Source organism: Ananas comosus, unplaced genomic scaffold (genome assembly GCF_001540865.1).
Source record: "Ananas comosus cultivar F153 unplaced genomic scaffold, ASM154086v1, whole genome shotgun sequence".
NCBI lineage: Eukaryota > Viridiplantae > Streptophyta > Magnoliopsida > Poales > Bromeliaceae > Ananas > Ananas comosus.
The window spans coordinates 26,980-41,507 of NW_017890654.1; the positions used below are offsets into that span (position 1 = coordinate 26,980).

General features: G+C 46.1%; 1 protein-coding gene across 1 annotated transcript; it reads left to right on the top strand.

Moving 5' to 3' along the window:
- Window positions 1–9,056: 9,056 nt before the first annotated feature.
- On the top strand, window positions 9,057–14,442 carry LOC109704026 (putative cytochrome c biosynthesis ccmC-like mitochondrial protein; the record flags this gene model as incomplete). Its single annotated transcript, XM_020224769.1, is given in 4 exon segments — window positions 9,057–9,792; window positions 9,795–9,857; window positions 10,104–10,383; window positions 14,299–14,442. Coding segments are annotated over 4 exon segments (1,195 nt in total), but the record flags the coding sequence as incomplete, so codon positions are not given.
- Window positions 14,443–14,528: the final 86 nt, after the last annotated feature.

Sequence of the window (14,528 nt, forward strand, 5' to 3'; positions counted from 1 at the left end):
ATCTTTTCATTTTATGTATCCATTTCTTGGGTAAAATCTCCCAACTATATTTGAAAATGGATTGGTTATCCATAACAATAAAGAAAGCTTGATTTTTGTTCTGCTTCTTGCTCAGAAAGACTTGTCGGAAATCGCCGGTTGGGTTGGTCCGACCAAGAAAGGCATGGGAGTGGAGAGGCGGAAGTGAAAGATTGGCTACCTATAAGGATCCCTCACTGCACACTTTCTATAGTTAGTTCTGTATCCAGGATCGGCTGCATGCTCTAGTGTTGAATCGGGTATAGAACCCAGGATGCTTGGTTACAATTCAGAATATGCTAAACCATCTTTGCTCTAGTTTTTGTTGTTTTTGATGTTGAAACGGTCTTTCTTTATCCATGGGCAATGAGTTTCGATGTATTGGGCCTTTCCGTATTTATAGAATAGAAAGAAGCTTTTTCGTGCTTGCTTGCGAGCATTGGAATGGCCTGAATGGAATGAATATTAAGAAAAAAAAAGAAAATATAAACCATTGAGACAGTGTTAAATTCTTTTCAACATTTCCTATCAGAAGACAAATTTCAGTGATTTCAACTACATCGAATGATCTTTCGAATTAGTCAAGACTCTCCAGTTTATGGCCTCCTCTCTATGGTACCAGTTGTTGCTTCATTTTTCTTTTTTCTTATTTACTTGACTTTGCTTTGCTCGCGATTCCACTTTGATCGTCTTGGGTTGGTACCAAGATCGAGTCCTAGGCAAGCGGACCTAATTTTCACAGCCAGCACAGTAACAATGAAAAGGGCTCCTTCTTTCTTTAGAAGTTTATTGGGACAGGGAATTCGTCTTTCGGGCATGCCTTGTTCAGGTCTCGAAAGTCTACGCAGATCCGGATCTGACCATTTTTCTTCCTGACTGGGACGATATTCGCCAACCAGATCGGATACTGGACTTCCTCAATAAATCCTGCTGCAATGAGTTTATCGACCTCCGCAACGATTTGTCCTTGCAAGTCTGGACGAAACCGCCTTCGGGCCTGCTTGACGGGCTTGACCGCGGGGTCAATAGAGAGGCGATGCATGCCAACTGCAGGATTGAGCCCAGGGTCGGCCTATGCATTCTCAAAGTGGAATAAGAGGTTCAGGCTCCGGTAAAAGCTGATTGGTTATCTAGACCCATTTCCAGAGAGGAAATCGATCATGTAGTTCTCAAGGTGGATCCGAATAAAGCGCCCGGGCCGGACGGATTCAAGGCTGCATTCTATCAAAGATGTTGGAGAAATAATTCACCACTGATTGGCTAATTTTCTAGGGCTCTTCAATGGCACTAGAAGGAGAAGAGGGAGAAAGCAGTCTGATTATAGTGTTTCTTGAGGGAAGAGAAGGAAGCATGGAAGAATTTAGTATTCGAATCCCCGCCATTGCACTCTGGATTTTTTCTTAGCAAAAGACTCTTCCTGATTTAGAGCCTTGGAGAGCTCTTGTTTTAGCATCTGCTCATGCTTCTTAAGTTCAGCATTAATGGGATTAGATTGGATTTCTGATTGAGTTGCCTCCAAGGAATTTTTCCCCTTCTCCACTCTGTCTTGTATTTTTCCTAAAATTTCTTCTTTACTCCACGTTTTGAGTTAGTAGCCTTAAGTTTTTTTGACGATGAACATCGGATTGCCAGAGAAGGATTGGTTCCATGCCTTCGAGACTACCTCATCAAATTTGGGATGATCCATCCACATATTGAAGAACTTGAAAGGTTTAGCTTAACGCTTCGAAGGATGAACAAAGTAGGTTAGCAAGGGTGAATGGCCGCTAAGGCCAGCACTAAAGTAAAGAACATAAGAACTTGGAAAGGCTTGAATCCAGTCGGACTAAAGCCCGATCAAGCCTCCCCATGATAGGCTGTAACCCATGTGACTGATTACTCCAGGACATTACATGTCCGGTGGCTTTGAGATCCAAGAGCTGCCAATGTTGAATTTCACTAAGGAATTGCTCTAGCAGGCAATCAGGTATATGGTTTCCCCCAAATTTTTCCTCATTAGATCTGACACAGAGTTTCAGTCTCCACATAAAAGCAAGGGGCCCCTTAAAGTATCAGCTATGCTCTTAATATCCATCAAAAATGAGATCTGTCCCACCAACAATTAGAGGCATGGATCCCAGTGAAATAAAATCAAAGACCTTGTTCAACTTTCAGCTGGTACACTCACAGTGTATGAATTGGTCGGAGTCCTTTAGTTTCAAACTATTTCTAGTCTTGGGATTCCAAGTAACTAACACCCTGCCTCTCGAGTGATACCTGTGATTAGAAAGCAAGAGGGCATTAAAAAAAATCGTCGGAAGAATTTGATACAACTGNGCATAGGGAGGAAAGGGAGCCCGGACGGTGGAAGAGCCAGGGGAGGCCGAGTCATTTGACGGAAATGGGAAGGCTTTTCCCCTATTATAGAAGGCCCTATGAAGTAAAGGGAAGTGCATGAATTCTTGGAAAAAGAGGGAGCGAGCCTATATCAAAAATGTAAGAAAGTAAATTCAATGAATAGATAGAGTCAACCGTACGACAGACAGCGCTGCCTACACGCGAATTAGCTTCCGAGGTCGAGCAGTCTCAATTTCACTACAGGATTTGCGAATGAATGCTGGGCTAGGCCACCTCGAATGGCGTGAGCCGCATGCGGGGAGACCCGCACGTACGGTTTTTAGGGGGATCTGGTCGAAAGNATTTTTTCTTTTTGATTGGAAAGGTTGGTATGTTCTAAAAAAAGGAAGGCAGAGGTAAGTAGTTCTCAGAGGCGGCTCGGTAGGGAAGGAATGGTCAATCGTCAAGTCAAGGATGACTTCTTTGTTGGCGAAACGATGGGGGAGAGAAAGCACGCCAGTGATTCTCTGAGCCGGTCTTGATTTCCAAGGCCTCGGGAAACTGGTCGAGATAGATGACAGCACCTTTTTATCCTCTTCCTTACCGGGAAGGCGCACTTCTCTTCTTCTTCTGGCCTTCACCTCCCGCCCGGCCCGGAAATAGAAGCCAGCCCCCCTTCTGATCCATTCATTTCTGCAAGCAGGCGGGATCCAGAGCTAAGCCCCCCTCCTATTCGAGGCCGGGTGGCCTCGCCCAACCTTCCTTTTGCTCTTCCTTCGGTTTGGCTCCACGAAGGCGCCACCTAGGAGCCCCACTCAGATTATAAAGGCGCCCAGCTTTAAAGACGAAAGTAAAAAGTAGTTAACATTTTTCCAATATCATGGAATAGCATGGCCCGGGGCTAAGGTAACTCCAGTAGGAGAGCCGTGTTATGGGTGACCTTATTGCACGGTTCAGAGAGCACTTGTGTATGTGATGCAAGTGAACGTGTACGAAAAAGCTGTCGTAAAGTTTCGTTGTTCGTTCCGTCGTCGACCCTATCTATGTTTCTATGATGGCCCAAGAACACGCTCATTCTTCAGCCGTAGAGAGACTTTTGAATTGCGAGGTACCATTACGAGCTCAATATATACGAGTGTTATTCCGTGAAATAACTCGAATTTCAAATCATTCACTTGCTTCAACTACTCATGCTATGGATGTGGGAGCATCAACTCCGTTCCTTTGGGCTTTTGAGGAGCGGGAGAAATTGTTGGAATTCTATGAAAGAGTCCCGGGAGCCAGGATGCATGCCTGTTTCATACGACCTGGTGGAGTGGCACAAGATCTGCCTCTTGGCTTATGTCGAGATATTGATTCCTCCACACAACAATTTGCTTCTCGTATCGACGAATTAGAAGAGATGTCAACCGGCAACCGTATCTGGAAACAACGATTAGTGGATATTGGTACTGTCACTGCACAGCAAGCAAAGGATTGGGGATTTAGTGGTGTAATGTTAAGAGGTCGTGCGACATGAAGACATTGATAGCAATATGGGGGAAGTTCCCATCAGGCAACAACGGTTCTGCCTGACCCTACAAAAGCATGCATATGTTGTCAGTGAAGATTTTGTGTGAAGCCTTGGAGACGACGTACCCGGGGCTAGGGTGAGCTGAGGGGGGACAGCGTAAGTGAGCGAATGTGTGTAAGCCCAGTCAAAGATTCCTATTCTAGGCGGGGCGGGCCATCCACCTTCGAATGGTGTTGGTCCGTAGGACCGTGAACGGATTCGCCTCTGGCCTCTGGGCACGTCGGAACCGCATGAGTTCACCGGGGTGGAGCACGGTCCGCCAAAATCGGCATAGGTTAGGTGCTATTGATGGAACATGGTAAGCCCATCTTTCTCCATATGGAAGTGCTGCGGGCACATAGAGATGTGGGTAGAGGAAGTCTCAAAAAGCGAAGGCCGAGCTGTAGGTCACGTGACCTGCACCGAAAAGGTGGCTGACTGGGCTTTCTCCTGGATCAAAGCAGATCAGCTCGCCAAATTCGTCGATCGAATCGGGCGTCCCTCCACGTCGAATGAAAATAGGGGGCCGGGTTCTCTTTCTACAACCCTCTTTATATGATAGGCCCGGCCCCCTTCCCCCTATCCCTCCCTGATGTTTAGGAGCGGGATCTGCCCAAGAACGACCTGTGGTGGTACGGAAGGCACGGACGTAGCGAGCGTCCCGCACCCTCAGAGAAAGAAACTCCTAAACCATCACAAGAAAAAGAAGTATGACGCTCTGTGTCTGACTCTATTGGTCAATTTTCCTTGCTGTTGCGGCCGGTGCTCGTTTGCGCGCGCGTGAACCACCCCCAAAGGGAAATTTAGGAAAGATGCCTCTCGGGGCATCTGAGAATGATTCGAGCCGTATGAAGGGAAACTACCACGTACAGTTTGTTTTGGGGGGGAAGGAGCCCGACAGGGTCCCCCCACTGACTTGGCCCGGGCCTAAGTGAAAGTGAAAAAGTGAAGTGGTGGGCCTACCCATCCCAACCTGGGGTATGCTGGGATTCGCGAAGAGCAGCACCTTACGATGTTCATGACCAATCGGATCCTGACGTACCAGTAGGTACCAGAGGAGATCGCTATGATCGTTACTGTATCCGTATCGAAGAGATGCGACAAAGTGTTCGGATCATTGTGCAATGTCCTAATCAAATGCCTAGTGGCATGATCAAAGCCGATGATCGTAAGCTATGTCCTCTATCACGATCTCGAATGAAATTATCCATGGAATCGTGCACCGTGTGAAACGTAGATCATCGCTGAAAGTTTTGAGGAGCCCAAGGATCTATCTAGATTGTATCTATCACCTAGAGGGGGGGTGAATAGGTGTAATGGCCAAAAACCACAAATCTCGATGCAATAAAAATAAATGCGAAAAATAAAAAGCACACCGAGATTTACGTGGGAAAACTCCAATTTGGAGAAAAACCCACGGGATCAACACGCGAAAAAAAATAATCCACTAAGAGAAAAGATTACAAGGTGATTTACCGACTCTACGGACTCAACCTCTCTTGACCTCCTATGGATCTCGCGCAATCCTCTGGGTTGTCCACGCCCTCACGTCCGAATCCACGAACGCCTCCACTTCGAATCCACGAAGCTTCAATCACGCCGAATCCACGACGCCACTCGAATCCACGAACCGCCGTCAAACACGCCGAATCCACGACGCCACCATGAAGAATATCATGAATATGGTGATCCTTCGCTTTGGAGTATCGTAGAAAACCAGGGAAAGAAACTCCAAGCGAAGCGGAGATCAAATCGACATATTAATATCAAATTTCAATATCTCGATTTGATCTAAAAGAGGCTTTTTGTAGAAAATAGGTTTTAGATGAAATCCGAGCCTCTAGGGTTTCTCAAATATGTATTTTCGTGATACTACTTCTGTTAGAGAAGCCCAATAGCTTATTTATAGACTTTAGAATAAATTGGAGTCGGATTAGAACGATTTCACGATTTTACACTGTGTACCGGTACACGAAAAGCTGTCACCGGTTACACAAGGACGGAACAGAAATACGAAGCCAAGTCAGTGGCTGTACCGGTACGGGCTTGATTGCTGTACCGGTACACAATGCAATTTTTTGGATTTTGCATTGTTTCGAGTTCCGTACACTTCCGAAGCACTTTCTAATCAACTAAACTTTTGATTAAATGATTCTAATGCCTATAACTAAGTATGAATCACCATAACATGAATTAAAACTTTACCTGACCATCGTGATTCACGTCGTGAGGTATTTTCTGATTTTTTCCAAAATCTTGTCAATTCGCTTCGATTCTTCAAGACTCCGACTCACTTCACGAAACTTGCCAATACAAAATCCTTAACAATCGCCGTTCTTAACCGAGACTCAGGTTAAGCTCCGTCTCGGAACCGTCGTGGGGTTAGGAGTAAAGCATCCCGAGGTTGGTGCATCTCGTTGGGCGTGGAGAAGCATTGGGAACCCCAATATCTTTCTTCGGAGCAGTTTCTTTTCCCGTCCCCTCGCCCCGGCATAGCGCTTCGCTTCCGGTTCTTCGGAAGAATCAACTGACTTCTCCCTTCTTCATTGATTTGGGGGAAAGGGAACCGTCTACCAGTTGGGAAGCTAGACATCAAGGTTGTGGCTTGATGAGGATAACTAAGCTGACACGCCGGAGTTGGCTGCTGGCACAACAGGGTGGTGCCTTACCCCACACCGCAGGCGCATGCGCGGTAGCGTTCGTGGTGGTGCTTCAGGATTCCAATGTACTGCGTCCAAGATCAGAACGAGCTTGCCGGCGGACCACTGCCGTCCCATTCTTTAGTGAGCTGGAGCGCAGCCATCTTATCCACTGAAAACGCGTCAAGCTATCGCTTCGGGTCGAAGCACTAAAAGAAAAGGACCGGGAAAGGCGGCGGCATAGGAACCACGGGAACCCAGGAGGGAGAAAGACGATGTACGGGATACAGGATCCTCATAGTAGGCTGGACCAAAATCCAGCCGAGAGAGGGCAGCCTTTAGCAGCAACAGGTTGGGAAACCAAGAGAAGGCTTCGCCTTTTCTTATCTTCTTCCCGTAGGAGTAGCACAAAAAGAGGGATTAGCATTATTGACCCCATGAGAAAGCACTAACACCTTCCTCGTTGGGGCTCCGCGCACTGGGAAAAGTCTTCCGCGACGGGAAAGCGGCTACTAGTTAGGAAGTGAACATAAGGTATCGAGAGGTCCCTCACAGTCAGGTGCGATGCAATTGCCCCCAAATTAGCAAGTAGCCCTCTTCCTAAAGTGTTTAGGGGTTGAGGCGAGAAATGGCTTGATGAACCCTTCTGTTCGCCACGCACCGGCCCCATTCACTTGCAACTCGTAGAGGCTGTAAGTAAACAGTGCAAAAAAAAAATGCAAAGTAAGGTGGGGTTGAAAGACGAGAGTGCCTACCTCCGAGCCGAGAGTGCCCGCCCTTTCTGTCAAGTAGGCTACTTTTTCCGGAACGCAGTCCGGAATAACCGTGACCGTGTATATAGATATCTTCGATGCTGTCATTTCGAAATGTCCGCTCTTTCACCTCCCAAAAAGCTAAGTTGGCTTGACGAGCGCAGATGAGGAAGCGGGAGCAAGAAAACCTAGTTTCTCTTTCTTTTCCAAATACTTTTTATTTTTAGCAAAGAGAAGCGCTTTCACTACTGAGAAAGCGAACGGTCAGCGCGAGGGTTCGACGACTTAGCCGAGCGTTAGCGAAGCCTCATTCTCATAGCGAGGCGCTTCGAGTTAGCGAAGCGCTGTAGTAGCGCCGAAGCCTATGTGCTATAATGCTGAACCAAGGACGCTCCGCCTTATCTATAGAAGCAGTCAACTGAGTGAGTTCTGAACGAATGGGATCCTTGGTGGGTAATGGCTCAATCTATAGATAGAAAGCCCTATGATGGGAAACTACCACGTTAGGTTTGGAGAGAGATGGGACCGGTTATAGTTTAGGGGGAGCAGATGCTAGCTTTTTCTTTCCATAGCCGGCCAAATAACTACCGGATCATCGGTCTACTCTACCTCAATTCACCATTTCGAACCTTATACAGAAGGTTTTTCCGTACCAGCTCCTTCTACCTATACCGCAGTTGAAGCTCCTAAAGGAGAATTTGGTGTCTTTCTTGTCAGTAATGGAAGCAATCGTCCCTACCGTCGTAAAATAAGAGCACCTGGCTTTGCCCATTCACAAGGACTCGATTCTATGTCCAAACATCACATGCCAGCAGATGTAGTCACCATCATAGGTACTCAAGATATTGTGTCTGGAGAGGTAGATAGATAGGACTCCGTCTTGCTCGATCAGGACCCTAGCCTTATTGCGAGCCAAAACACCAATAAAGAAGAAAAATGGACGCATTACGATAGAGGAGAAGCTCATTTACTCCTATGCGTCTTTAGTCCTACTTTATTTACGTAGGTTTCGGTTCGATCAACTATCCCTTTTTGAGCGGATAGTTCACAGTGCTCATTCTCCAAATTTATCAAGAGTGATCATGAACGAATTATGGGACATGGTTGCCCCCTTTATTGGGGCTGCTTTAGAGCAGGTACCCGATCCCCAAGAGGGGGAAGCTCAGGCTGCTCCGGAGCCGCCTAGGGAACCCAATAATTTATCTAGGAATCGAAGTTTGGAAAACTCCTTGCTAAACCGAATCCTCCGTATGGAGGATGGCCAATCCAGTCTTCTTCTTAAAGAAGAGGGCAACTGGAAAGAGGTCAAGGATACTCTTCATTCTGCTTCCACCCAGGGCGAATATAACGCTCTGCTGGACTGCGAGAGCCTGGATCTCCAGAAAAGGGAACTGAGGGAAAGCTGTACTAAGATCCTAAAAGACTTAGTACAGCGTCATCCCCATATGCTGGAGAACTGCGTAGAAAGCAGTCCAGAGGAAGCAATCCTCTCTTTCTTGGAAAAAAGGAGAGAGGAGTTTGAGGCCGAGTTCGAGCCTGAGGAGGCTTACTCTCAAACAGTGGACCAAGTCGAAATAGAGTACTTGCTTAAGCTTTTAAAGGATGTAAGCGGAGCAGAGGAATCTTCCTTCTATTTCCATTCCTTAGTGAAGGAGTTCTTCTCCGGATTTTAGTAGGGGGAGAGCGAAAACTAAGCAAGGGGAATTCCGTCATTCTATGGAATGCGAAATCCTTTGATTGTGTATTTCATATCAAAATCTATATAGTCTTTCTTGTTCCACTGGCAAGGCAAGGACAAAATTCTCAAATGTCTGTTTCGTTATTACAACCTTCTTTTTTTATGTCAAAGACAAAAAGCTACGCGCAAATTCTCATTGGATCTCGGTTGTTCTTAACAGCGATGGCTATTCATTTAAGTCTTCGGGTAGCACCACCAGATCTTCAACAAGGTGGAAATTCTCGTATTCTGTATGTACATGTTCCTGCGGCTCGGATGAGTATAGTTATTTATATCGCAACGGCTATTAACAGTTCCTTGTTCCCATTAACAAAGCATCCCCTCTTTCTTCGCTCTTCCGGAACCGGTACAGAAATTGGTGCTTTTTCTACTTTGTTTACCTTAGTAACTGGGGGGTTTCGGGGAAGGCCTATGTGGGGTACCTTTCGGGTGTGGGATGCTCGTTTAACTTCTGTATTCATCTTGTTCCTTATTTACCTGGGTGCACTGCGTTTTCAAAAGCTTCCTGTCGAACCGGCTCCTATTTCAATCCGTGCTGGACCGATCGATATACCAATAATAAAGTCTCCAGTCAACTGGTGGAATACATCGCATCAATCTGGGAGCATTAGCCGATCTGGTACATCAATACATGTTCCTATGCCCATTCCAATCTTGTCTAACTTTGCTAACTTCCCCTTCTCCACCCGTATCTTGTTCGTTCTGGAAACACGTCTTCCTATTCCATCTTTTCCCGAATCTCCCTTAACGGAAGAAATAGAAGCTCGAGAAGGAATACAAAAAAAAAACCTAGTTCACTCGGCTCGGCATCCATGGCTGAATGGTTTAAGCGCCCAACCTGGGCAAGTAGGTTCGATTCCTGCTGGATGCTTCCTTCCTTTTATTTATACATATTGCTCACCCTTATAGCTTATAGGGCACTTACGCACAAAGGGATCCTCATTTTATATCATCGACCTCCCAGATTAATGAAAATTTTGGCATTTATGGTGCTGTCCGAGTCGCGCAAGAGTCCACAAGGACGCAAACATTTATATAGGGGCACCTGTGAGTAGTAGAGCTGGGTGACGAATACCCTACATTTGAAGATGGGTGAGGCTGCACCCCCCTTGTGGGACCTGAATAAGATCGCCGTACTTCAAGACGGCCAAGTTTACGACGAGTACACTCCTCGGAATGAAGAGTTGTACGGCTTCGACGAGATTTCGAAAGAGAAGTACCATTCGGAGTGTGTCCGGGAACTCTTCGCGGAGTACCAACGCTTGGTGCTTCGTAATAGATTTTTATACCATCACGTATGGGTGAACCATTTCTTCAAGGGTGAAATTGAGAGACAGGCCCCACAGCCTAATAGAGCCAAGAAGAAAGGTATGTCAGAGACGGCCTACTTCCATTTTACAAGTCCAGCGGCAGAATATGCTGGAGAAGAATAAGTCCTTGCTACTGGTTACCGAAGCCCGACTCCGGAATTATAAAGTGAGACGACTTAGCATTCTTGGCTCTCTGGTTGAGCCGCTTTCTTTGTCCTTCCGAACAACCGCAGCAACGTCATTCGCCCGGAAACATTCATCATGGCCAGGTTATTGGTGCAGGGAGAGAGAGTAGCCATAGCTCCGGCCGTCCTTGCCAGCATTTTTTATTTTAGGGTTTGGGCGCTGTTGACCAAGAGAAAGTGGGTCCAGGCCAGTGCAATGCAGAATTCCCGGTCCACTACTTCTATGCATGGCGCAACCAGTATTTTCCAAAGCTGTATATGAAATTGCCGCTTCCGGACCTGGGGAAGCTGAAAGATTATGTCCCNAAAAAAAAGGCATCGGAAGAGGCCCAAGAGGTAGCATTTTGGAACGATCCATATCAATTGGTATGAAAGCTTACAGCAAGAAGGAAGGAACGAATCATAGGAATGTAGCGGAAGAAAAAAGTTCTTTGAACCATTTGGAAACTCTTTTCTATCTTTGTCCCTTGCCGGCGTTAGCCACGGAGCTAAAGGCAGATTCTTTAGTCGCTTATGACTTAGTCCTGACCAAGCAAGGCAAATCCGAATACGGATGAAGAAAAGAAAAGAAGCAAGGCCTCTTTGTGATTTACTGTTGGCAGCTCGAGATTGAAAGCCAGTAGCAACGAAGTGCTTTCACCTCTTGTAGTAGATCCGTCTAGTAGAAGATCCTTATTTATTTCTGTCTAGTTTACCTTTCTTCGCTTGTTCAGAAGCTTGGCTAGTTCTCCTTACTCGGACATTCTGTTCATCTTTATCGTTTAGTTGGTGAGCTTCAATGCCCCTAGTCAGTAGGCGAGCACTAAAAGCGCGCTGAGCGGCCTTTTTCGTGCTTTTATTATCGCGAGTTTTGGAGCTTTTGTGTTAGGAAAGAGCTTGCGTGCCTGTTCATTTTATTTGCCTTAAACACCGCGCTATTGAACGTTTAGAGCTTTTTAGAGTTGAGCTAAGGGGGTGCACCATTCAATGCCAGCCCTAAAGATGGCTTTTGCTTGTCTTGTCTCGCCATAACAAGCTGAGCTAGATGGGCCCGAACCTGCTCCTGTTCTTTGGGGTTCATAATTGTCTGTGGGGTGGATATGGAATTAGACTTGAAACTGGCGTATGTCCTTTAGTTCAAGAAGGTGGACACAGTATTGCTCTAGATGAGGATAGATGCGTATGGTATAGGAATCGGGAAGAGAAGATCAAAGCCTTCCACGGATCACGAACTGGAGTTTTCTAATGAACGAAATGCGAGAGCAGGCCCTGCAACGTGACTTGGTTTGCTCGGGTGTGGAAGGATCGGGCTCTTGGATCGGGGAACAGATATGTCGATGGTTGAAAGGCTAGCGAATACCATTCCATTCTTTAAGGAATTTAGCTTAGGAGGCCGGCTAGCAAGAGCTAACCTAATTCGATTCCATTACCTTACTAGAGGAGCGGAAACAAGACCAAAAGGATTACCAAGGGGTTGACAACCCTAGTACTCCCTTATTAGATAGAGGAAATAGATTCCTTCTGATCTGAATCCCGAACATGATAGATATATGTCAATATCAGGCAAACAATCAAACATTTTTTTCGGTATCAATGACTGGGAGCCCGAAGAGCGTGTTCAACCCGCCTTAAAAGCCGTTCTTTTTTTTTCACCTTATCGCGAATTGGAGCCTTACAGCCAACTGCCCCCTTGTTGCTTACATTCCCTCGGGCTAAGTTTCATGTTGAAACTCGGCAAGTCTCATCTTCCCGAGTATGAGTGGAATACACGAGCACTTCTTAATGCTTGCCTGAACCATTCACCAGGTGATCCCTAGGTTACAGCAGGGCAGTCCTGATTGAACTAACTAGTTGCTTAGCCAAACTCGTGAAATGTTATTTATCATGACTGGTGTGTCAACGTGTGCCTTCCTGGCGAAATCCGAGGAAGTGCTATGAGACCACTTTGCTGAGAAAGGCTGTCCCCGCTTACTTTACGTCGACCGTACCATAATCGATCTGGTTCACTATGGTTAACCGCCTGTCATCGGAATATGAATAAAGTGTACAACGAATCAACCCGAACCAGGATCTATACTTTAAGACCACCCCATCTGAAAATGATTTGCCGTGCGGTCGCGGTTCCATGAGAGCAGGGCGAAACTTGACTCAACCTTCGAAGCCTTTGAGATCGCTTTGTTGGCCTTTCAGGTGCACTAGTTTTAGCCTACGTCTTTTTCATACGAAAAAAAAAAAGCCGTGTGCACGAGGCAAGCATATGACACCAACCTTTCATCTTTCGGTTAGTCAAGGTCATGTACAACAAGTGCGCATATTACCTCTCACGGATCGTCAAGAAGGATCCATCGGAATGGATTGAAAGCATTATCTGTCTGCATGCGGACATGACTCTGTCTTCGTGCTCAGCTGGCTATACACTTTAAGTTTGCAAGACTCATTGGTATTGGTACGCCAGCCAACCAGAAAGACTAATGGATAGAGTGCTGATCTGACTCTAAAATAGGCCTCGGTTAGACTGACTTGAACTGAGCCTAATTTGGAACCGCTAACAGTCGTCCAGGAAACAGACTTCAGCTATCCAAGAAATTGCTTTGATTCGGAGCAGTTCCCTTTTCCCTTAACAGAAAGCAAAGCCTTCTGGCTTCCCTTGGACATTCTGTGGCAGGAATACCAGAATCTTGACTAGGCGATAAATAAAAAAGTTCAAGTGTGCCGTCAGTAGCGCTGTCGAAATAGAAGATCAGTAGGAATATAGGAGCATACTCTAATTAGGCAGATTATTGTACCGCCTAAGCAGTGTCGCCTTCTCTTCCTATGTCGAGTGAGCTTACGCTTCCTCTTTCTCTGCTTTGCCTGCTTCTTTCCCTTCCTTACTGTGAAATGTTAGACTCGCATCGGCTTTTTCAGTTTGTTATCATATTTTTCATCCGCTTCACCGAGAGTGAGGCTTTCCCAGGGTAATGGAAAGGTCAGCTGAATGCGTAAGGAAATGCGCACGAGCTCAAACCCCTTTCATGCTGGAGAAAGAAAGCCGAACAGCCTCATATTAGCGAATTGCCTCTGACTACTCTTACCAGGCTGGTAGAACTATCGGATTCCCATTCACTTAGTCAACTTATTGGACGAAGGTCAACCACTTGACGGGAGATGAGTTCGTCACCACAGTCCCGAGAGAAGGCCGAGTTGAAAAGCAAACCGAAGAAAAACCAACGAATGAAGAAGGACGGCTCGCTTTACAGACCAGGGCTGCCGGATCAATGCGCAGGACGCACGATCTACAAACAACAATAGAGAAAGCCAACCAAGAACGAAAGAACCTGGAAAAAACCCGGCGAGCGAATACCAAACAGAGCAAGAAGGAGGAGGGCCGAAGGCGCTTACTAAGCGAGAAGGGCTCAAGGCAGCCTAATAAGGCACGACGAAGGAGCTTGCTGGCTTTGGCAACCTAAGCGTATAGGCTAAAAATGCTAACTCATAAGGAGCGCCGAACGAGAGAGCTGCTTCTTCTTTAATAGGGAAAGATTTGAGTCGAAGTTTAGTATGGACTTTCTAAATCAAGGAGGAAACCCAACCTAGGTGAGGAAGAAAGCGCAAACTCCTGATCAAAGTGAAAGAAAGTAAATTACGTAGTCTTGAGTCTTATATGGTGGTCGTTTCGCGGATCTTCCAGAGTTTGATGATCTATCCGCCATGCCAACAATGCTCAAGAGTAAAGGCGACCTTTGAAAGCAATGTTTCATCTTTAAAATTCAAAGACTATTTTAGGTCTTCGACTAACAGTACTCTTAATGATGTTTCTTCTGATTCAGGTATCATTCTACTAAAGCCTTATGTCTCCTTGCATGTTTCAGTAAAGACAAGTAAACAACCTATCATGCAAAAGAAAGTGCTCGGAAGCGGTGTTTTTGTAATCTTTGTCTTTCAGGATGTGCTTTATACGAACAAATCAAAAGGTATAGTAAGCGAAATAGAATCAGTTGACATGATTGACTTGGGTCTTTCTCAATAGAGAGTACCAACAACAGCGTACCTATGGCTT